This window comes from Bufo gargarizans, chromosome 1 (genome assembly GCF_014858855.1).
Source record: "Bufo gargarizans isolate SCDJY-AF-19 chromosome 1, ASM1485885v1, whole genome shotgun sequence".
In the NCBI taxonomy this organism is placed as follows: Eukaryota; Metazoa; Chordata; class Amphibia; order Anura; family Bufonidae; genus Bufo; species Bufo gargarizans.
In genome coordinates this window covers 107540083-107565168 of record NC_058080.1, presented here as the reverse complement: position 1 = coordinate 107565168, position 25086 = coordinate 107540083, and the positions used below count along the sequence as shown (strand labels likewise).

Below are 25086 nucleotides of genomic sequence, written 5' to 3'. Positions count from 1 at the left end.
AGCGTCATACTACTTGCCCCAAGAAGCCGTCACAGCCATGCCTACTATTGGCATGGCTGTGATTGGCCAGAGCACCATGTAACCCAGCCTCTAAGCTGGAGTCACATAGCGCCGCCCGTCACTCTGCTCTGATTAGCGTAGGGAGAGGTTGCGGCTGCGACAGTAGGGCGAGATTAGGCTGATTAACTCCTCCAAAGCACTTGATTAATTGATCGATCTGCAGCTGTCGATCATTGAGCTGCTGATACTCAATTGCTCACTGTTTTTAGGCTGCCCAGACCGTTTGTCAGTCACTTTTTTCTGGGGTGATCGGCGGCCATTTTGTGTCTTGTGCGGTGCTGCGACCAAGTGCATCCTTGCTGCGACCAAGTGCATTTAACCCTCAATGGTGTGGTTGTTTTTTGGCTAAAGCCTACATCAGGGTGAAGCTGTCACACCAAGTGCATTTAACCAGCAATAGTCTGTTTATTTTTTGGTCATATACTACATCAGGGGCAAGCTGCGCCCGTCACCAAGTGCATTTAACCCTCAGTAGTGTGGTTGGTCAAGCTGTCACACCAAGTGCATTTAACCAGCAATAGTCTGTTTATTTTTTGGCCATATACTAAATCAGGGGCAAGCTGCGCCCGTCACCAAGTGCATTTAACCAGCAATAGTCTGTTCATTTTTTGGCCATATATATACTACATCAGGGGCAAGCTGCGCCCGTCACCAAGTGCATTTAACCCTCAGTAGTGTGGTTGGTCAAGCTGTGACACCAAGTGCATTTAACCAGCAATAGTCTGTTCATTTTTTGGCCATATACTACATCAGGGGCAAGCTGCGCCCGTCACCAAGTGCATTTAACCCTCAGTAGTGTGGTTGGTCAAGCTGTCACACCAAGTGCATTTAACCAGCAATAGTCTGTTCATTTTTTGGCCATATACTACATCAGGGGCAAGCTGCGCCTGTCACCAAGTGCATTTAACCCTCAATGGTGTGGTTGTTTTTTGGCTAAAGCCTACATCAGGGTGAAGCTGTCACACCAAGTGCATTTAACCAGCAATTGTCTGTTCATTTTTTGGCCATATATATACTACATCAGGGGCAAGCTGCGCCCGTCACCAAGTGCATTTAACCCTCAGTAGTGTGGTTGGTCAAGCTGTCACACCAAGTGCATTTAACCAGCAATAGTGTGGTTATTTTTTGGCCATATCCCAGTCTAATTCTGTCACTAAATCCATACCGGTCACCCAGCGCCTAAATACTAGGCCTCAAATTTATATCCCGCTAAATCTCTCGTTACCGCTGTACTGTTGTGGCTGGGAAAGTTATTTAGTGTCCGTCAAAGCACATTTTTTGTTCTGGGTTGAAATACAATTCCCAATTTAGCAATTTCATAATTTAGTGGTTTCTGCTATATCAGAGCTATTTGAAATCTATCCCTAAAAGGGTATATAATATTCAAGGTGCACATAGGGTCATTCAGAATAACTTCACACACACGCTACTGTGCATTTCCAAGTCTAATTCTGTTAGTAAATCCATACCGGTCACCCAGCGCCTAAATACTAGGCCTCAAATTTATATCCCGCTGAATTTGAATACAATACATTGGGCCAAATAATATTTTTGTTGTTGTGGTGAACCATAACAATGAGGAAAACATCTAGTAAGGGACGCGGACGTGGACATGGTCGTGGTGGTGTTAGTGGACCCTCTGGTGCTGGGAGAGGACGTGTTCTGCCACATCCACACGTCCTAGTGTACCAACTACCTCAGGTCCCAGTAGCCGCCAGAATTTACAGCGATATATGGTGGGGCCCAATGCCGTTCTAAGGATGGTAAGGCCTGAGCAGGTACAGGCATTAGTCAATTGGGTGGCCGACAGTGGATCCAGCACGTTCACATTATCTCCCACCCAGTCTTCTGCAGAAAGCGCACAGATGGCACCTAAAAACCAACCCCATCAGTCTGTCACATCACCCCCATGCATACCAGGGAAACTGTCTCAGCCTCAAGGTATGCAGCAGTCTCTTATGCTGTTTGAAGACTCCGCTGGCAGGGTTTCCCAAGGGCATCCACCTAGCCCTTCCCCAGCGGTGAAAGACATAGAATGCACTGACGCACAACCACTTATGTTTCCTGATGATGAGGACATGGGAATACCACCTCAGCATGTCTCTGATGATGACGAAACACAGGTGCCAACTGCTGCGTCTTTCTGCAGTGTGCAGACTGAACAGGAGGTCAGGGATCAAGACTGGGTGGAAGACGATGCAGGGGACGATGAGGTCCTAGACCCCACATGGAATGAAGGTCGTGCCACTGACTTTCACAGTTTGGAGGAAGAGGCAGTGGTGAGACCGAGCCAACAGCGTAGCAAAAGAGGGAGCAGTGGGCAAAAGCAGAACACCCGTCGCCAAGAGACTCCGCCTGCTACTGACCGCCGCCATCTGGGACCGAGCACCCCAAAGGCAGCTTCAAGGAGTTCCCTGGCATGGCACTTCTTCAAACAATGTGCTGACGACAAGACCCGAGTGGTTTGCACGCTGTGCCATCAGAGCCTGAAGCGAGGCATTAACGTTCTGAACCTGAGCACAACCTGCATGACCAGGCACCTGCATGCAAAGCATGAACTGCAGTGGAGTAAACACCTTAAAACCAAGGAAGTCACTCAGGCTCCCCCTGCTACCTCTTCTGCTGCTGCCGCCTCGGCCTCTTCTGCTGCTGCCGCCTCGGCCTCTTCCTCCGCCTCTGGAGGAACGTTGGCACCTGCCGCCCAGCAAACAGGGGATGTACCACCAACACCACCACCACCTCCGTCACCAAGCGTCTCAACCATGTCACACGGCAGCATTCAGCTCTCCATCTCACAAACATTTGAGAGAAAGCGTAAATTCCCACCTAGCCACCCTCGATCCCTGGCCCTGAATGCCAGCATTTCTAAACTACTGGCCTATGAAATGCTGTCATTTAGGCTGGTGGACACAGACAGCTTCAAACAGCTCATGTCGCTTGCTGTCCCACAGTATGTTGTTCCCAGCCGCCACTACTTCTCCAAGAGAGCCGTGCCTTCCCTGCACAACCAAGTATCCGATAAAATCAAGTGTGCACTGCGCAACGCCATCTGTAGCAAGGTCCACCTAACCACAGATACGTGGACCAGTAAGCACGGCCAGGGACGCTATATCTCCCTAACTGCACACTGGGTAAATGTAGTGGCAGCTGGGCCCCAGGCGGAGAGCTGTTTGGCGCACGTCCTTCCGCTGCCAAGGATCGCAGGGCAACATTCTTTGCCTCCTGTTGCCACCTCCTCCTTCTCGGCTTCCTCCTCCTCTTCTTCCACCTGCTCATCCAGTCAGCCACACACCTTCACCACCAACTTCAGCACAGCCCGGGGTAAACGTCAGCAGGCCATTCTGAAACTCATATGTTTGGGGGACAGGCCCCACACCGCACAGGAGTTGTGGCGGGGTATAGAACAACAGACCGACGAGTGGTTGCTGCCGGTGAGCCTCAAGCCCGGCCTGGTGGTGTGTGATAATGGGCGAAATCTCGTTGCAGCTCTGGGACTAGCCAATTTGACGCACATCCCTTGCTTGGCGCATGTGCTGAATTTGGTGGTGCAGAAGTTCATTCACAACTACCCCGACATGTCAGAGCTGCTGCATAAAGTGCGGGCCGTCTGTTCGCGCTTCCGGCGTTCACATCCTGCTGCTGCTCGCCTGTCTGCGCTACAGCGCAACTTCGGCCTTCCCGCTCACCGCCTCATATGCGACGTGCCCACCAGGTGGAACTCCACCTTGCACATGCTGGACAGACTGTGCGAGCAGCAGCAGGCCATAGTGGAGTTTCAGCTGCAGCACGCACGGGTCAGTCGCACTACAGAACAGCACCACTTCACCACCAATGACTGGGCCTCCATGCGAGACCTGTCTGCCCTGTTGCGCTGTTTCGAGTACTCCACCAACATGGCTAGTGGCGATGACGCAGTTATCAGCGTTACAATACCACTTCTATGTCTCCTTGAGAAAACACTTAGGGCGATGATGGAAGAGGAGGTGGCCCAGGAGGAGGAAGAGGGGTCATTTTTAGCACTTTCAGGCCAGTCTCTTCGAAGTGACTCAGAGGGAGGTTTTTGGCAACAGCAGAGGCCAGGTACAAATGTGGCCAGCCAGGGCCCACTACTGGAGGACGAGGATGAGGAGGAGGTGGAGGAGGATGAGGATGAAGCATGGTCACAGTGGGGTGGCACCCAACGCAGCTCGGGTCCATCACTGGTGCGTGGCTGGGGGGAAAGGCAGGACAATGACGATACGCCTCCCACAGAGGACAGCTTGTCCTTACCCCTGGGCAGCCTGGCACACATGAGCGACTACATGCTGCAGTGCCTGCGCAACGACAGCAGAGTTGCCCACATTTTAACCTGTGCGGACTACTGGGTTGCCACCCTGCTGGATCCATGCTACAAAGACAATGTGCCCACCTTACTTCCTGCACTGGAGCGTGATAGGAAGATGCGCGAGTACAAGCGCACGTTGGTAGACGCGCTACTGAGAGCATTCCCAAATGTCACAGGGGAACAAGTGGAAGCCCAAGGCCAAGGCAGAGGAGGAGCAAGAGGTCGCCAAGGCAGCTGTGTCACGGCCAGCTCCTCTGAGGGCAGGGTTAGCATGGCAGAGATGTGGAAAACTTTTGTCAACACGCCACAGCTAACTGCACCACCACCTGATACGCAACGTGTTAGCAGGAGGCAACATTTCACTAACATGGTGGAACAGTACATGTGCACACACCTCCACGTACTGACTGATGGTTCGGCCCCATTCAACTTCTGGGTCTCTAAATTGCCCACGTGGCCAGAGCTAGCCTTTTATGCCTTGGAGGTGCTGGCCTGCCCGGCGGCCAGCGTTTTGTCTGAACGTGTATTCAGCACGGCAGGGGGCGTCATTACAGACAAACGCAGCCGCCTGTCTACAGCCAATGTGGACAAGCTGACGTTCATAAAAATGAACCAGGCATGGATCCCACAGGATCTGTCCGTCCCTTGTCCAGATTAGACATTAACTACCTCCCCTTAACCATATATTATTGGACTCCAGGGCACTTCCTCATTCAATCCTATTTTTATTTTCATTTTACCATTATATTGCGAGGCTACCCAAAGTTGAATGAACCTCTCCTCTGTCTGGGTGCCGGGGCCTAAATATATGCCAATGGACTGTTCCAATGTTGGGTGACGTGAAGCCTGATTCTCTGCTATGACATGCAGACTGATTCTCTGCTGACATGAAGCCAGATCCTCTGTTACGGGACCTCTCTCCTCTGCCTGTGTGCTGGGCCTAAATATATGCCAATGGACTGTTGCACTGGTGGCTGACGTGAAGCCTGATTCTCTGCTATGATATGAAGACTGATTCTCTGCTGACATGAAGCCAGATTGTCTGTTACGGGACCTCTCTCCTCTGCCTGGGTGCTGGGCCTAAATATATGCCAATGGACTGTTGCAGTGGTGGCTGACGTGAAGCCTCATTCTCTGCTATGACATGCAGACTAATTCTCTGCTGACATGAAGCCAAATTGTCTGTTACGGGACCTCTCTCCTCTGCCTGGGTGCTGGGCCTAAATATATGCCAATGGACTGTTGCAGTGGTGGCTGACGTGAAGCCTCATTCTCTGCTATGACATGCAGACTAATTCTCTGCTGACATGAAGCCAGATCCTCTGTTACGGGACCTCTCTCCTCTGCCTGTGTGCTGGGCCTAAATATATGCCAATGGACTGTTGCACTGGTGGGTGACGTGAAGCCTCATTCTCTGCTATGACATGCAGACTAATTCTCTGCTGACATGAAGCCAGATCCTCTGTTACGGGACCTCTCTCCTCTGCCTGTGTGCTGGGCCTAAATATATGCCAATGGACTGTTGCAGTGGTGGCTGACGTGAAGCCTGATTCTCTGCTATGATATGAAGACTGATTCTCTGCTGACATGAAGCCAGATTGTCTGTTACGAGACCTCTCTCCTCTGCCTGGGTGCTGGGCCTAAATATATGCCAATGGACTGTTGCAGTGGTGGCTGACGTGAAGCCTCATTCTCTGCTATGACATGCAGACTAATTCTCTGCTGACATGAAGCCAGATCCTCTGTTACGGGACCTCTCTCCTCTGCCTGTGTGCTGGGCCTAAATATATGCCAATGGACTGTTGCACTGGTGGCTGACGTGAAGCCTGATTCTCTGCTATGATATGAAGACTGATTCTCTGCTGACATGAAGCCAGATTCTCTGTTACGGGACCTCTCTCCTCTGCCTGGGTGCCGGGGCCTAAATATCTGAGAATGGACTGTTCCAGTGGTGGGTGACGGGAAGCCAGATTCTCTGCTATGGGACCTCTCTCCAATTGATTTTGGTTAATTTTTATTTATTTAATTTTTATTTTAATTCATTTCCCTATCCACATTTGTTTGCAGGGGATTTACCTACATGTTGCTGCCTTTTGCAGCCCTCTAGCCCTTTCCTGGGCTGTTTTACAGCCGTTTTAGTGCCGAAAAGTTCGGGTCCCCATTGACTTCAATGGGGTTCGGGTTCGGGACGAAGTTCGGATCGGGTTCGGATCCCGAACATTTCCGGGAAGTTCGGCCGAACTTCTCGAACCCGAACATCCAGGTGTTCGCTCAACTCTAGTCACAACCCCTTGCCACACCCTCTTTTGGAAATGTGGTGGTGGAGAAACCCAAGACCACAGAACCCAATCAAGGCGAAGTTTACATTTTTAGACCGCTGGAATTATGAAAGCTGCACCATGATTGGTTGCTATGGGTAAGATGGCCAGCCAAATTTGATACATACATCTCTGGTTTCCACTGACAATACCTTTTCTCTGAGCTAATTTCCAGAAACTAGGCCTTGAAAAAGAAAACCTGACCTTGTTCCTCACAGTAATCAGATGTCTGGGAATATATGAAATATCAGGGTGGTGACTCTTGGATGGAATTTGACCAGTTTTATATAGTTGTACATAATACTGTATGTATGAATGAATAACATTAGTAGACATAATTGTACACTGTTACAACTGCAAATAAACCATATTTTATACTTTTTTTTTTAGGCCCCTGTAACTAAGGTTTCTCCAGTTTCCTAAGTTTCTAAGTGAAAAAGCAGTGAGCTATAGATAGATGTACAACAGTGATTTAAGAGCAGACATGATAATCATGCCAGACCCCTGACCCATGAGACTGACCCAATTACCTGCTACAAGACAAGACATTAGAAGACCGAGCAAAGAAATGGTATTTTCCTTGAAGAGCTGTCAATCAAGTGGTGTAATTGGCCAGCACTGCAGTGTTGAGGCTTTGATGATGGAAATGTAATGGCAGAGAAGAGGTATATATTCCAAGCATACTATAGCTTTACTTTCCTAAAGTGCTGATATTTTATGATATATAGTAGGTGCCTCAAAAATATGGTGTCCAGATCTGGGGATTCGCTACTCTATGGATGTGCTCTGTTTACACACACAGGACCATTTAGTCAACTGCTATCTCATAGACATACATGTTCACCGCAATGGTAAGTGGGGAATAAGCCACTATCAAATACCTTATCTGCTATGGGAACAGAGTCAGGCATGTATAAATCCAACATGCCTAATGGTCCTTTTACACATAATGATTCTTCAAGTCAATGAATCAAACATTCCTAATAATTGCCCGATTGCCAGCAGAGATGAGGCTGCATTTACATGCAGCAATGGTCTCCACTGAATAAGGACGAGTGACGAGCGTTTTCTTGTTCATTAAGTGATCTTCAGCACCTTTAGACTGGGCAATTACTTGGAATAAGTATTTTTACAAATTGTCATCCCCGATAATTGGTCCATGTAACAGGACCTTATCTCATTAGACCAGCCGCTGTACTTTGATGGTAAAGCAGGTGCTGAGTCTACAGAGACATCTTTTGACGTTGCTGTAGAGGATGGCATTCAACTTTTTCCCGAGCACTCCTGCTGTAAGAACAAGTTGAGGTTCTTAGTGGAGCCTCCTGACTATGGCTGGGATTGGAAGAACCTTTAGATCGCCACAGTCCATGACCACATCATAATCAAAGGGGATGTTCTCCTTCGATTCGGTCACTGGCTTTCCTAGTGACCCAATTGGAGATGAGGAACATCCCTAGATAGGGACCAAATAAGGCCCCCATGGCCATCTTTGCCATTACGACCTATTAAGGCTACTTTCATATCTGTGTTTTTAATTCCGGTTTTGAGATCCGGTATAGGATCAGTCACTAAAAATAATGTAAGTCAATGGTGATGGATCCTTTTTTTAAGAGCATACTGATGGGCAAAATCAGCCGGATCTCAAAACTGGAATTAACAATGCAAGTGTGGAACAGGCCTTAAAACGGATCAGGATGCATGAGTTCAGTTCAGTTGCGTTTTGGGGCCAGACACAAAACAACTGGAAGCAGCTTTTTTGTGTCTGGTTTGCAAAACTGAACAAACCTGATCAGGCATCAAAATCAATGTAAGGGTACTTTTACTAGCATTATTCTTTTCCGGTATTGAGTAAAGGGTCTCAATATCGGAAAAAATGCTTCAGTTTTGTCCTAATGCGTTCTGAATGGAAAGCAATCCGTTCAGTATGCATCAGGATGTCTTCCGTTTCATCCCTTGTATGGTATTTGACCAGAAAAAATACTGCAGCTTGCCGAAGTATTATTTCCCGGAACACTATCGCACTTGCCGGATCAGCCATTAATCTCCATTGAAATGTATTAATGGCGGATCAGGTACCAAGCGTTGCGGAAATTGCTGCATCGCCAGATCCGGTTTTCCGGTCTGCTCATGCGCAGTTCTTTCTGGCTTTACAGTATAAATATTAAAAAAAGGTTGTCAAATAGTAATCCTTTAATGGGATTTTAGAAAATGTAACAAATTGTAAGAACTGTCTGTAAAAATAAAAAAGTGATTAATATAAAATTACACGAGATTGTGCATACATTACATAAAACACAAAGCCTACACATATTGGGAATTTATCATGAGGGTAACGTTGGAGTATTCTGCTTCAAATTTATGAAATGTTGCACACGGTTTGATAAATAAGTGCAATGAACACCTTACCTGTCTTGGGCTATAGGAGCTATTAAAGGAGCATACCAATTAATTCCCACTTCACAGTGTGCATCCAGATAAATTAAAACCTGCAAGAGATCAAAGTTACATTACAGACTTAAAGGACTGTTAAAAAAACATAACACAAGGTAAGTGTAAAACTGACAGCAGAAAAACCACCCCCAAAACTTGCAATTGTATTCTTCATCATTAAATATATTTTTGGTGAGCGTTTGTCAAAACAGTATAAAAATAAATAAAAATCAATTTTTACGAAAGGCTAGGAGTCTGACAATAATACTCAGTATCTGAGAATACTATTCAGGCATGTACAACATACTCTGGTCACCACAGAAGTACGTAATTGCCTGCCCTTGTCTACTAAGTCATGTTCAGATTGGCTGAATTATTTTCACTTGGTAAGGCGAGCATTACTTATTTTATCAGTTCATATCGTTCAGACCATTTGGCAGGACAACCTCTTTTGCATTTCCAAAAATCAGAATCCCATTTAACTTCCTGTTTGGATAATAATCTTGAATTATATGGTGAAAGTGCAGTTCTATGCAAATCCCCTCAAAAGACAAGGGGGCACTGCCTCCGTCTCCACAGGCGTCAAGACTTCTTTACTGTAAATCTGTGGAACAGTCTACGCCAGGACGTGGTCACAGCAGGAGCAGTGGACTAATTCTTATGTAAAAGTGTCTCACTTCTCACCCCCTTCCTCTAATTCACAGCCCCACTGATCCCTTAGTTGAGCTCGATGACCATACGGCACGTCTTTTTTTGGCCGTACTACGTAACTTGTACTGACAAGTCTTACAACCCATGTGGTTACACTGACGGAGAAGCAGAAGAGCTTTCATGTGACTACAGGCAAGTCAACCATTTATGATACTTGACGAGGGTGATGTGCTTTATAGCCTGCAGCCATTTCACTTCAGTTTAACTTCAAGTGCCAGTGCAGCGTCTGTAAATGACATTTATATATCCGGCCAGCTCTGGTGTATTAGCATATTCACCAATATATCACTGCTGTGTATCAGAGGTAAAAGGCTGGTAGAGAGCCCCGTCATCTTCAAGGCTTATGGAGCAGAGCTGAACTATAGATCCATACTCACATAAGCACTCTAAGGGTCCATTCACACATCCGTGTGTGTTTTGCGGATCCGCTGATCCGCAAAACATGAACATCAGCGATATGCGTTCCGCATTTTGCGGACCACACATCGCCGCCACTTAATAGAAAATGCCTATTCTTGTCCGCAATTGCGGACAAAAATAGGACATGTTCTATTTTTTTCGGGAACAGAATTGCGGACCTGGAAGCGCGGGACCGCAATTCCGTGTCTGGGCAGCACAATGCGGAACTAAATTGCGGATGTATGAATGGACCTTAATGATGGCCATAGACAACCAGAATTTTAACCCCTACACGTGCTGTTATATGCGAGACAGACATGGCTCTCTGGGCAAGAAAAACAGAGCTCTGACAGGATATTACAAAAGTGATTTTGGGATGCATTTATGTGAAAGAGGTGAAAACAAGAGGTGCCCTTTAACATGGGGCTGGTTCCTCAAACCTTGCTGCTCTTTGAAAGCATGTGTAGGGTGAAACCTGAAAGGGCAAGTTCACTTTTCATGCTTCAGACTCATTAAACTGGGCACCAGAAGTGTGTTACAGGTTTTTCCATGAACACCCAAAAACGGGATCCCCAAGAGCAGCTCTCAGGTCCCATGGTTGAAGACACGACCGTGTGTGTTCATATAGCTGTTTGCATGCAGCCCATGACAGTCTACCACAAGACAGGAACATACTCCTACTTACTTGTCCTAGTTTCGCCTTCTGGGCTCCGATGCTTCGGGCCTGTATAAGCCCCTCTCTACGTTCGTTCCTAAATACCTTTACCAGCCCATTCCACTGCTTGACGTAATTGTCCAGCCTTGACTTTAAATGTTCTGGAAGAAAGAACCAAGCAGAATCAAAGTGAGAATACACTTTCTATGCTGCCATGCCCTGGAATCTGAAGCAGGATATCAATTTTGTGACAGGACAGCCACAGGGACGGGTACTGGCACATGGATGGCAGAGTCGATGCCCTTTGCTCTGAACATGGATGAAACACTACATCTGATGGCTTATTCCTAGGAGCGATGACAATTTACATAAACCCCACAGGATGGCTTAAGACCAATTGACAACTTCATAAATTCCAAAAGTGCCAAGTGTGGTTTGACCACGATCAAGAATGGTTGAAAAGTTAGCCTTCTCCAGTAGTTGTACTAAAAACGAAGATGCAAACCGTCACCCATAAGCTTCATGGTCCCACACAATCTCAACTTGTGAGAAAGACAAGTAAATCTAAGGCTGGTTTCACATCTCCGGCAAAGAACACCATGCCGGAAATCTCCGGATCTGGCACTGCCAGAGGCAAACAGAATGCTTGCCAGCCCCATTAACTATAATGGGGTCCAGTGGAGATCTTGCAAATATGCCAAGAATCGGCCGCACAGGAAGCGCAGCATGCTGCGGTTTGTGTCTGACCGATTCCCGCCTTCGCTACCGGACCTGCCTGCCGGAGATGTGACACTAAATGTTCACTCTTGTCATCAGCTGCTAAGAGAAATACTAAATGACCGGTGTGACATCTGGAAGCTGTGGTAAAAAGCCATCAAACCATGCAATGTAATAAGGCCTTAGAGACACTGGAACTCCTGTATGAAATGGCTTAAAAAGAGGACCTCGCCCCTCTCCTGACATGCCTGTTTTAGTAACTACTTGCATTCCCCATATAATAACAATTCTGGAACAGCTATTCTTATGACTCTGTGTTGTGCCATTCCTTTATTATTCCTGGTAGAAGTTTACAAATAATCTGCCAGCAGTCTGCAGTAAAGGTACTGCTGGGCGTTACCAATAGATGGTGTGTCAAATTGGCAGGGACAACCCCCCTTAACTACCATAGCGGCAGACCATGCAACTGCTATGGGGCCCAGGGCAAGAGGGGACCAGTTGGGATCCTCTCCTCTTCTACTGCAGATGAAAACTTGGTCAGGACTTTACCCTCTAAAGAACCAACTTTTAGCAAAAGAGCCAGTGGAAAAAATAGCCCAAGGTTCATTGAAAAGGGTTGAGGCGGAAACCCTTGTGTCCTGTGGTCCTTACTTCTCTATGTATGCCACTGCCCCAACTGGTAACACCCATCTGTGCCTTTACTGCAAGGATGCTGACTTTATTCATAAACTTCTAGTAGAAAGAATAGAGGCATGGCACAACATAGAGTCATAAGAATAGATGCTGCAGAATTGTTATTACATAGTAAATACAAGTAGTTATTACCAAAGACATGTCAGGAGGGGTGACAGGTCGTCTTAAAAGTGCGATCCAGGAAGTAAATGTAAAAAAAAAAAAAAAAAAATCAGACTGGCATAAAAACAATGAGCACCTCAGCCTTTCGCAGAACGAAATTGCGGACCCATTCAATTCCTATGGGGCAGCACGATGTGCTGCCCGGATCCGGAATTGCAAGTCCGCAATTCCGTTCCCGAAAAAAATAGAACTTGTCCTATTCTTGTCCGCAATTTTCTATTAAGTGCCGGCGATGTGCGGTCTGCAAAATGCGGAATGCACATCGCTGATGTCAGTGTTTTGCGGATCCACGGATCCGTAAAACACACACGGACGTGTGAATGGACCAGTGACCGGCCTTCAGACGACGATTGCCTTAGTGGTCATTTCTTGGTGTTGAGAAGGGCCCGGTAGCAGAGACCTGAGAGGTGTGAGAAAAGGACCCTTTTTTAAGTAAGGTTAGCAAATGGGATAAAGACATCTTCTATTTATAATATTTCCAATGACACAACTGCATTTCCTTAATTAAAGTTCAGTGTTTTTTGTAAAAGAGGTCTCGTTAGTAGGATCAACCCTATTAAAACAGATAAACTACCCATTATGGTTGATCCTGCTGATTAAAACAATGCTTTCTGTATTCAGGGGCAGATTGGCCATAGACCCTACAGGGAAAATTCCAGGTGGGCCGATGCCCAGGGGGCCACTCAAGCACTCTTGATGGCTGAAGGCCAGGTACATAACGATCAGATGCTGCAGGTGGCCCCCTGAACTCCGCTGTATTACTGTCCTCATGATGGTGATACAGTTGAATACTGTGATGAGGGCAGCAGTATTTTGTGCTGTCCTGTGGTATTTGGTTCTGCTGGGGCGGTATTCTGTGCTTCTGCGTGAAGCCTGTACTGACTCATACAGCACCATGTAAGCCTCTGTGACTGACCGCTATGCTGTGGATGGCACTGGGGAGCACTGACGATGGCACTGTTATAGGGTGCCATAGACGTCACTGTTACGGGGGCGCTGTGGAGCTCAGTATGAGTTATAGGGCTTATGCAAATGACTCATCGGCCCAGGGATCAAGGTCCATGTGTTGGCCACATTTTCCAGGCGACCGCAGCTGCCCTGACCAGCGTTGCCTGTATGATAGCAATGTATGATACAACCAGTCTTTATCTGATACAAGGCCGTTGTAGTGTCATCATATACAGTAATCATGCGTACAGACCCTGCGATCAGCTAGAGACTGGCTGCATCATAAATCACTGTCAAAGTCAGTTTGGGATTTGTGTGCGGCCTGCACATGGACCGTGTTTCCCGGGCCGATCATGGTCATATCACACATTACAGGCCAAGATAAACACTGCAGCAGGCAGGACCGAAAAAGATAGGATCAACCCTCATGCACACAACCGTATCAGTTTTGCGGTCTGCAAGTTGCGGACTGCTAAATAAGTATACTGTCCATGTGTGATCCGCATTTTTTTTTGCAGAGCCATTGATTCTATGGGGTTGAGGTCCGCATTTTGAGGACTGGAATAGACCATGTTCTCTCTCTTCCAGAACTGATATATGGATGTGGAAAGCACACTGATGACGTCATCAACGTAGAGAGTGGCATAAGCAGTGATAACAGCTGTTGCCATGGACCTCAGATGGTCAGTGGATCTTATGTCTAGGATTGGCTTTCCACTCACCTTTGTTACTGTAATCATCTATCATGACAATCTCAGCCAGGTATTTTCTAGGGGTCCTCTTGATAACACTGTGAACGGTCCTCATGAGCGTCGACCAGCCTTCATTATGGAAAACAATGATCACACTGGACGTGAGCAAGTTCTCATCATAACTCCAGTATTTGCACCTACAAATGACAAGTTCCACCAGTTATTAACAGTTACAGGTTTTCTGATAAAAGAGGTACAAACGATCCAAATTTATTGATTAGTCACAGCAAGTAAAATGAGCAAATCTGGCCTTAAACATTGGCCCTGCTCTCATTGAGATGACCTCTACTAGTCTAAAGCATATATTAGACGGGCAGATAATCGTGCAGATCATCACTAACAAGCCTTCATATGAATGCTCGTTAGCAATGATGTGTCAGTGTAATACTGCCGTCGATTTTTCCAATGAACGGGCAAACACTTGTTAAGCCAATTGGAATTTTTCAGCAGGTTTATAAATCATCGCTTGCTGGCGGCAGATCGTGGTGTCTAATCACAATCTGCTGCCAGCAAATAATGATTAATTATGGGGACGAGCGATGGCATAGTGATCACAACCGCCCATTCTGAGGAGGAGATCACAGCATGTAATACCAGCAGTCTCCTCCGCTGACAAGCAAGCGATTCCCTCCTAACAATCATCTGTGTTATTTGCCTGTCTAAGGCTACTTTCACACTAGCGTTCGTCGGTCCGCTCGTGAGCTCCGTTTGAAGGGGCTCACGAGCGGACCCGAACGCAGCCGTCCAGCCCTGATGCAGTCTGAATGGAGCGGATCCGCTCAGACTGCATCAGTCTGGCGGCGTTCAGCCTCCGCTCCGCTCGCCTCCGCACGGACAGGCGGACAGCTGAACGCTGCTTGCAGCGTTCGGGTGTCCGCCAGGCCGTGCGGAGGCGTGCGGATCCGTCCAGACTTACAATGTAAGTCAATGGGGACGGATCCGTTTGAAGATGCCACAATATGGCTCAATCTTCAGGCGGATCCGTCCCCCATTGACTTTACATTGAAAGTCTGGACGGATCCGTACGAGGCTATTTTCACACTTAGCTGTTATATGCTAAAAATAATGCAGACGGATCCGTTCTGAACGGAGCCTCCGTCTGCATTATTACGATCGGATCCGTTCAGAACGGATCCGATCGAATGCTAGTGTGAAAGTAGCCTAATATTAGCCTAAGTCCACCATAAAGATGCAGGCTCCGCTTGGCCTAAGGCCTCCTGCACACAACCATTTATTTTTTTGTTTGTTTTTTGTTTATGGGCCGTTTTTGGCGTTCCGTATACGGAACCATTCATTTCAATGGTTCCGCAAAAAAACTGTACTCTGTATGCATTCTGTTTCCGTATTTCAGTTTTTCCATTCCGTTGAAAGATAGAACATGTCCTATTATTGCCCGCAAATCACGTTCCATGGCTCTATTCAAGTCAAAGAGTCCACACAAAAAAAACTCTGTATGTCTTCCATATCCGTTCCGTTTTTGCAGATCTATTGAAAATGTTATGCCCAGCCCAATTTTTTCTATGTAATTACTATATACTGTATATGCCATATGGAAAAACAGAACGGAAACACAACGGAAACAAAAAATTGAAAAATGGATCCGTGATAACACTGAAAAAGCCATACGGTCGTGTGCAGGAGGCCTAACAGGAATGTTACGTCATTAGGAAGAATATTAGGAAGATATCCAGCTGCCATACTCCTCTGGTGTCGCTCATCTGTCAGAGAATCCAATTAAGGCTACATTCACATCTCCGCTAAAGGCACCGCAATACACACAGACGCGCACTGCCAAATCCCCATTACCTATAATAGGATCCCATTATAGTCAATTGGGATCCAGCGGTGTGCAGCTGTGTCCGGTTAGAACGGATACGGCAACTCTGGTAGACTGTTCCTGTGCCGGAATAGGATAACGGATTACCTTAATGGAAATGCGAACCTGCTCAAACAATACAAGAAAACTAGACATGTGTAATATGCCAGACACCCAGTCTCAACACATTTTAACCCCATAAGGACCCTGACAATTTTCACCTTCCTGCCCAGGCCATTTTTAGCAAATCTGACATGTGTAACTTTATGTGGTAATAACTTTAAAACGCTTTTACTTATCCAAGCCATTCTGAGATTGTTTTCTCGTCACATATTGTACCTTATGACAATGGTAAAATTGAGTTAAAATATTTCATTTTTATTTACCCAAAATTTTAAAGAAATATTAAAAGAAAAAAAACAATTTCTCTGCTTTTAAAACAGATAGTGATACATCCTAAAATAGTTATTACCTTACATTTCCCATATGTCTATTTCATGTTTGGATAATTTTGTAAATGCCATTTTATTTTTTGGGGACGTTAGAAGGCTTAGAAGCAAATCTTGAAATTTTTCAGAAAATTTCCAAAACCAACTTTTTAAGGACCGGTTCATGTCTGAAGTCACTTTGTGAGGCTTATATAATAGAAACCAGCCATATAAATGTCGCCATTTTAGATACTACACCCCTTAACGTATTCAAAACTGATTTTTACAAACTTTGTTAACCCTTTAGGTGTTCCACAAGAATTAAAGGAAAATCTGGATGAAATTTCAGAATTTCACTTTTTTGGCAGATTTTCCATTTTAATCAATTTTTTCAAGTAACAAAGCAAGGGTTAACAACCATACAAAACTCAATATTTATTGCTCTGATTCTGCAGTTTACAGAAACAACTATATGTGGTCGTAAACTGCTGTACGGGCACATGGCAGGGCGCAGAAGAAAAAGAACGCCATATGGTTTTTGGAGGGAAGATTTCAAAAATTTTAAGTTGCCATGTCACATTTGAAGACCTTCTGATGCACCCCTAGAGTAGAAACTCCAAAAAAAAGACCCCATTTTGGAAAGTACGGGATAAGGTGGCAGTTTTGTTGGTACTATTCTAGGGTACATATGATTTTTGGTTGGTCTATATTATACTTTTTATGAGGCAAGGTAACCAAAAATAGCTGTTTTGGCACAGTCTTTATTTTTTGTTATTTACAATGTTCATCTGACAGGTTACGGTAGATCATGTAGTGTTTTTATAGAGCAGGTTGTTACAGACGTGACAATACCAAATAGGACTACATTTTTGTTGTTTGTTTCAGCTTTACATAATCAAGCATTTTTGAAAAAAAAAAGTTTTTAATGTCTCCATATTCTGAAAGCCATATATTTTTTTACATTTTTTTTTTGGGGGGGCAACTATCTTATGTAGGGGCTCATTTTTTTCGGTATAAGATGACGGTTTGATTGGTACTATTTTAGGGTGCATATGACTTTTTGATCGTTTGGCATTCCACTTTTTGTTATGCAAGGGGACAAAAATTGGCTTTTTTGAGACTTTTTTTATACGGTGTTCACCTGAGAGGTTAGGTCATGTGATGTTTTTACAGAGCAGGTCGTAACGAAAGCGGCAATACCCAATAGGTCTACTTTTGGTGTTGCACTTTTAGTGATGTAAGGTGACAAACAAAATGTTTTTCTTTTTAGCAATTTATTTATTTATTTTTTGACGGTGTTCACCTGAGGGGTTAGGTCATGTGATAGAGTCGGTCAATACGGAGGCGGCTATACCCAATAGGTCTACTTGTCTTTATTTCCCTATTTTTTACAACAAAAAAATTCTACTTTATTTTAGGAAAAGGACATTTTTTTTTTACTTGAAACATTATTATTATTATTTGTAAAACTTTTTTTAACTTCTTTTTTCACTTTTTTTTTGTCCCACTCTGGGACTTCAACTTTTTGGGGTCCGATTCCCTTTACAATGCATCACGATACTTCTGTATTGTAATGCATTGGCTGTAAGTGTATTATACAGTGTAATACACTTCAGCCTGCGTCCTGTGAGATCCAGGGAGCTGGATCTCACAGGCTCTCCTGAAAGGCAGCCACAATGCCTAAGTAAGGCATCGGGCTGCCTTCCCTGCCATCGGGTCACTGTCACAGCAGCGTGGGGACCCGATGGACACCTTGCACCCGGCAGGACCCCGCATGTGCCGTGCTCAGCGCGTTGTCCTTTTTTTGTGCCCAGATAATGGACAGGCTTTCTAATTAAAGAACGTTTCTATGCAACTAGACGAGGCAGAGAGGATTTTCTAAGTATAGAGAGCACAGATAAAAAAGAAAAAAGAAAAAAAAAAGCTCTAACCCCGAATAAGTGATTGGAGTACTGCAGAGCGGAGAACACAATTATCTCGCCGGCGCAGTTTCTCACTCTTCCTAGTTAAAGGCCTCTTCTCCCAGTGATCACATTAAAGGAATGATTCTCCTCTATAAAAGGTTACATGTAGATTATTACAGATGTGTATACTCTTGGTGGCAGAAATCTTTATTAATCCTGTCAGCCCTGAAGTGCTTCCGTGTTTTATCCTCTGTGTCCTCCACAATAAGACACTGACTGGCATTTATGGTCTTGAACGGCATACATAAAAGCTAGACTGCCACGACTTACTGCATGTGTCCTTCAAGAATTACTGCCCTCCAACATGGCTCTCTAGGTACTAATTCTTAAAGCAGTCTGGAGTGATGGGCCTTTATTAAAAGAACTAGTCTGGAGGGCTCCATAGATTTGTAGATGCTATGTAGCTTATTGACTCTGAGATCAGGTCACGTTTTAACAAGGTATCTGGAGCTTCGGTCCTCCAGACATTACCTATTCTACCTGCAAATGACAATATTGTTAACATGGCCCTCCCTGCCTGTTCTAGGATGGACCAAGGAGAACATAAGTAGAGTCATCTGGGCCAGACTACTGACCACGGTGTGCACAGGGTAGTCGTCGAAGCTGGTGGCCGTTTTAGATTAATGAAGAGGTGGTCAGGAATAAAATCAACAACACCACCAAGCAAAAGGTATAGACATAAGGGGATATTTATCTAAACTGATTAAAGGGGTTATCCAACCGCTATATTGACCCCCCTAATGCCCACGCCGTTCATATAGGTTATACTTCCCACGCTGCCCAGCACCTGTGTCCTGATCCCCACACGGCCAACGCTGCATCTCCCTATCGCGTGGATCAAAATACAGTGATCCCTTAAGATACAATGGCCTCAGGATACAGTATTTTCAGCATACAGTGGTCTTTTCAGACCCATCGTAAGTTGAAACTAGAATCAACATACAATGTTTCAGACTCCGATCCAACCACTCAAGGCCACCTCTCTGGTAAAATAGCTGGATTAGTTGCTATTTAGCAGCTATTCCTGACTGTTATATGTAAGGACTTGTCTTATCTGTCTTAGTTATCTGCTTATTTTTCTTAAATCTTAAATTTTCTCTCATCTTGGATGATATTTTGTGGCTTTGGAACCGATTACACAACTTACAATGGTTTCAACATACAATGGTCGTCCTAGAACCAATTAATATTGTATCTTGAGTAGGGCTGCAGCTAACGATTATTTGAATAATCGATTAGTTGCCGATTAATTTCTACGATTAAATATGGGGAGATCTGTGGATGGCGCTGTTATGGGGAGGATCTGTGGGTGGCGCTGTTATGGGGAGGGGGATCTGTGGGTGGCGCTGTTATGGAGAGGGGGATATGCGCACTGTTATGAGGGAGGGGAAATGTGCACTGTTATGGGCATAACAGTGCACAGATCCCTTTCCCCATAACAGTGCCATAGACAGATTTCCCCCTCCCCATAGCAGTGCCATAGACAGATTTCCCCCTCCCCATAGCAGCCCCGGCCCTGCTGCTCACAGCAGACTAATCACTCACTGTATCTTTATTTTACCTTACAATCGTGGCGCTCCAGTAACAACTAACAGGCAGAGCGGAGGGCGGCGTAACGTTATCCAGTTATCGATTATTATCAATTACATCGATTAATCGTTGCAGCCCTAATCTTAAGGGACCACTGTATCTGGCAAAGGGGTGGGGGTTAGCCAATAGCAGGCCACGAGCCTCCCTCGCATCATCTGTAAAGCTAGGGAGCCCCGTCCCCGTTCCAGCTATTGGCTGCATGTCCCCCCCCCCCCAGGATATTTTGATCTGCGTGACGGGGAGATACAGTGGCGGCCGTGCGGGGACCAGGAGAGACGCAGCTGCCGGGGAACAGGGTAAGTATAATCTATTTGAGGGGCCCAGGCATTAGGAAAACATTATACAGTAGGTGTTAGATAGCCCATTTAAAGGAAAACTGGCTGTCACAGCCTCTGTGTTGTGCGCCGTGACACATTAGCCATGCATACTGGTTGCCATGGGCAACGTGTTGTTGTCTCAACATGTATCCGCTTTGCTCTCCTTGTTCCTCCCCTGTCTGGTGCTGGAGGGGTTAACTTCCTGGCTGGTTGTGGCTACTTGGTTTTATTCACCTGTGGCTTTCTGGCTGGAGTCTGTTGTACTCCAGCCTTTGTTGGTGCTGGAGCTTGCTCCTGTCCTGGGTGTTTTATCTGCCCAGTCCTTGAGGGCCACCTAGTGGGACATCGATGTCTCCCCTTTGTTCCCCCATTTTGGTACCATTTCTTACATGTCTCTTTTTTGGTGTGGGTTTATGTAATGGTGTGTTGTAATGTCTAGTTTGGTGTTCCATGTCTGGTATGTTTGGTGTTGTTATCCAGGTTGCTAGACATTTCCCCTGTCTGTTGTGACCTCCGGAAGGGGGTGTCAGGGTTCCCTGGAGGGGGAATCACAAGTCAGTGTGCAGCTCTGCTTGGGCCGTCATGCATCCTGTCCGCATGGGGGTCCGTTCTTAGTTGTTGCCACGGCAGGTAAGAGCAAGTTCTTTCAGGGCTCTTACCTGCCGATGCAGTAGCTGTACACTGCCTGCTTTTCCCTGCATCTAGGCCAGGTAAGACTCCTGTTTATCCATGTCTGGGATGCACAGGTCGTCTCAGCCCTTTCCCTATTTTAAAGGGATTATCTGGGCGACTCAGGGTCCTAGGTTTCCTGGGTACGAGCTGTCCTACCATCCAGGTCCGCTCATACGGTGAGGAGTAAGGGTGAGGATTAGGGATGCAATAGGAGGGACCTGCTCCCTTATCCAAGCCCCAGGCCTAGTTGTATTCTTGTTTAACCACCCTATCGTACGGTGGGGAGTTTCCGCCACTCCCCATCGTAACACTGGCTTAGTTGTCCATAGCAACTAATCAAATTCCAACTTTCAGTTTCCAAAGGAGCTGTGAAAAATGAAAGGTGGAATCTGATTGCCTGCTAAGTTCAAGTAAGCCAGTTTCTGTATGCCAGTTCTGATAAATCTCCTCTACAGGCCGTGATTTATAAAAGTGGTTTTGTCTTTATTTTGGAGTACACTGCGACTTTTCTGTTGTTTTACTTAAGAATTCACAGCTAGGACAATATCCTGTCAGAGGGAAAATATTTAGGACGGTATGTATATATCATATAATCACAGAGTACCTCCTATTAAAACGTAGCATTTAATAAATCAAATATAAAATAACCCCACAAAAAAGATATTAATACACACAAAAAGGGATCTAGGGGCCTAAAAGTGTGGGGTTGCCAACTGCAACCAACTTAGACACCTACATTATTGTATTATAAACTGGCGAACAGTGTATTTGGCTCCTAGCCGTCGATAGTCGCATCTTCTATCGTAGGAATGATATTGTGTACTCAGCAGTTACTTGACATCCATAAAGATAACCGTATGTAGTACTTAGAAGAACGACATTGCATTTACTTATTTCTTACTATAACAAACTATGTGTACTGAGCATTTATTATTTTCGTATACCTAGATTAGGCCACAATACATCAATATTGGGCATCCTATATGGCTCTGTCTGTATCATCTGTCCTCAGGGTCAGTCTAGGGCAGTTATGGCAAACCTTTTACAGACCGAGTGCCCAAACTGCAACCCAAAACACACTTATTTATCTCAAAGTGCCAACACGCACTTTAACCTGAATGCCAATATATAGTATACTTCCATGTACTTTATCATGTAGCTGTAATAGCCTGCCTACATTCAGTGCGCTGCCTGTGCTGTTCATAGTGAGCCCTGCGCTGATGAATGGCAGGAAAAGTCTAAGGCATACAGGTACACCATACCAGGGAGCGGGTGCCCACAGAGAGGGCTCTGAGTGCCACCTCTGGCACCCGTGCCATAGGTTTGCCACCACTGGTCTAGAGTATACAGGAGGTTCCTGAATACGGGATCGCCCCTATCGGGGATGCCATTCCGTTTTTTAGGCAGGGACTACTAAGAAAAGGGTCGGTATTAGGGATAGATCCCAAATCAAATGCTACAACCCTGCGCTAAAAACGGTCTCCTCCAATATATTGGGGACATGCCGGATTACCCAGTCCACAGTGTATCTAATGCCTATCTTCATATGCTTTGTGGTTCCGCTCTCTTTTTTTCTTTTTTGTGGGGTTATTTTATATTTGATTTATTAAAGGCTGTTGTATTACTTGTAAGAAGCATTTATCAATAATCTGCGGCAGGCCAATGTTTTGTATCGGCTAAGTCAGCTGTTGTAGGTGTCCCTATGGAGCATGCTGGTTTTATGATCGGGAAAGTCCCCCAAAATTGTCTCAGCTGAACTCCACTCCTGACCAGCCATGGCAGGAGAAAATAAGCTGTATGTGATAGATTGCACAAGTGCTGGGTGTTACTTGCCTATATTTGGCTCACAGACAATTACCTTTATATAAATAGACAAATGTGACGACTACAATTGATCCCCTGTTGATAAATTAGGGCCATAATCTTTACCTGTGCTACACCTGTAGATGGAGCCATCACCCAGAAGAACTCATTATGAAATCGTTCCTCTGCGGCAGATCCCAGCTGCTTATCCTGAGCTTTCTACTTCATCGTAATACAGTATAATGAAAGGTCTGCTATAAAGGAAACTACTATGAATCTTGTAAAGGAGAACAGTAGGCAAGAGCAAGAAAGGCAAGGGGTTGGTAGAAGAAATATATATTTACAGGCCATATGGGCCATCACATAAGATTTAGAAACGAGAAGCGCCCTTAACCTGGCCAAACATGTCAGGAGGATTTGGAAGTAATAACCACTGACAGAACAACATTTTATGTCCATAGTTGGCCATAGATATTAGATAATTATTATCCAAAAATAAGAAATTCCAACTATATCTAACGCCTTTGTGGCGGGGACACCAGATTTAAGTACACTAGTGCATGGCTCGGCGCCCACAGACGTTGCAAGTTGTTTTTCTGTCTAGCATTTGGAGATATCAGGTATCAAAACTTATGCATTATTATTATTTTTTTTTTTTACTGAAAAATAGTTATAGACTGTGTGCCCATCATGGCCGTTATCAGAGCCATGCAGCACGCTGTTTGTTGAATGGAAATTGCCGGACACCGTGGAAATTTGTGTATTGGCACTGGCATATACAGGTCCTTCTAAAAAAAAATGCATATTGTGATAAAGTTCATTATTTTCTGTAATGTACTGATAAACATTAGACTTTCATATATTTTAGATTCATTACACACAACTGAAGTAGTTCAAGCCTTTTATTGTTTTAATATTGATGATTTTGGCATACAGCTCATGAAAACCCCAAATTCCTATCTAAAAAAATTAGCATATCATGAAAAGGTTCTCAAAACGAGCTATTAACCTAATCATCTGAATCAACTAATTAACTCTAAACACCTGCAAAAGATTCCTGAGGTTTTTAAAAACTCCCAGCCTGGTTCATTACTCAAAACCGCAATCATGGGTAAGACTGCCGACCTGACTGCTGTCCAGAAGGCCATAATTGACACCCTCAAGCAAGAGGGTAAGACACAGAAATTTCTGAACGAATAGGCTGTTCCCAGAGTGCTGTATCAAGGCACCTCAGTGGGAAGTCTGTGGGAAGGAAAAAGTGTGGCAGAAAACGCTGCACAACGAGAAGAGGTGACCGGACCCTGAGGAAGATTGTGGAGAAGGACCGATTCCAGACCTTGGGGGACCTGAGTCTGGAGTAGAAACATCCAGAGCCACCGTGTACAGGCGTGTGCAGGAAATGAGCTACAGGTGCCACATTCCCCAGGTCAAGCCACTTTTGAACCAGAAACAGCGGCAGAAGCGTCTGACCTGGGCTACAGAGAAGCAGCACTGGACTGTTGCATGTCATTCGGAAATCAAGGGGCCAGAGTCTGGAGGAAGACTGGGGAGAGGGAAATGCCAAAATGCCTGAAGTCCAGTGTCAAGTACCCACAGTCAGTGATGGTCTGGGGTGCCATGTCAGCTGCTGGTGTTGGTCCAGTGTTTTATCAAGGGCAGGGTCAATGCAGCTAGCTATCAGGAGATTTTGGAGCACTTCATGCTTCCATCTGCTGAAAAGCTTTATGGAGATGAAGATTTCATTTTTCAGCACGACCTGGCACCTGCTCACAGTGCCAAAACAACTGGTAAATGGTTTACTGACCATGGTATTACTGTGCTCAATTGGCCTGCCAACTCTCCTGACCTGAACCCCATAGAGAATCTGTGGGATATTGGGAAGAGAAAGTTGAGAGACGCAAGACCCAACACTCTGGATGAGCTTAAGGCCGCTATCAAAGCATCCTGGGCCTCCATAACACCTCAGCAGTGCCACAGGCTGATTGCCTCCATGCCACGCCGCATTGAAGCAGTCATTTCTGCAAAAGGAATCCCGACCAAGTATTGAGAGCAAAACTGAACATAATTATTTGAAGGTTGACTTTTTTTGTATTAAAAACACTTTTCTTTTATTGGTCGGATGAAATATGCTAATTTTTTTAGATTGGAATTTGGGGTTTTCATGAGCTTTATGCCAAAATCATCAATATTAAAACAATAAAAGGCTTGAACTACTTCAGTTGTGTGTAATGAATCTAAAATATATGAAAGTCTAATGTTTATCAGTACATTACAGAAAATAATGAACTTTATCATAATATGCCAATTTTTTTAGAAGGACCTGTACA

The 25086-nt window shown here is 45.2% G+C and overlaps 1 protein-coding gene across 2 annotated transcripts in view; it reads right to left on the bottom strand.

Moving 5' to 3' along the window:
- GALNT7 (polypeptide N-acetylgalactosaminyltransferase 7) overlaps positions 1-25086 on the bottom strand; it is a 156184-nt gene that overhangs the window by 42252 nt on the left and 88846 nt on the right. For both annotated transcript variants that reach the window (XM_044297138.1, XM_044297137.1), the window contains exons 3-5: positions 14140-14306; positions 10928-11058; positions 9109-9188 (exon numbers count right to left, since the gene is read on the bottom strand). In XM_044297138.1, the coding sequence (XP_044153073.1) occupies positions 9109-9188; positions 10928-11058; positions 14140-14306 (378 nt within the window). The remainder of the gene's footprint in view (positions 1-9108; positions 9189-10927; positions 11059-14139; positions 14307-25086) is intronic.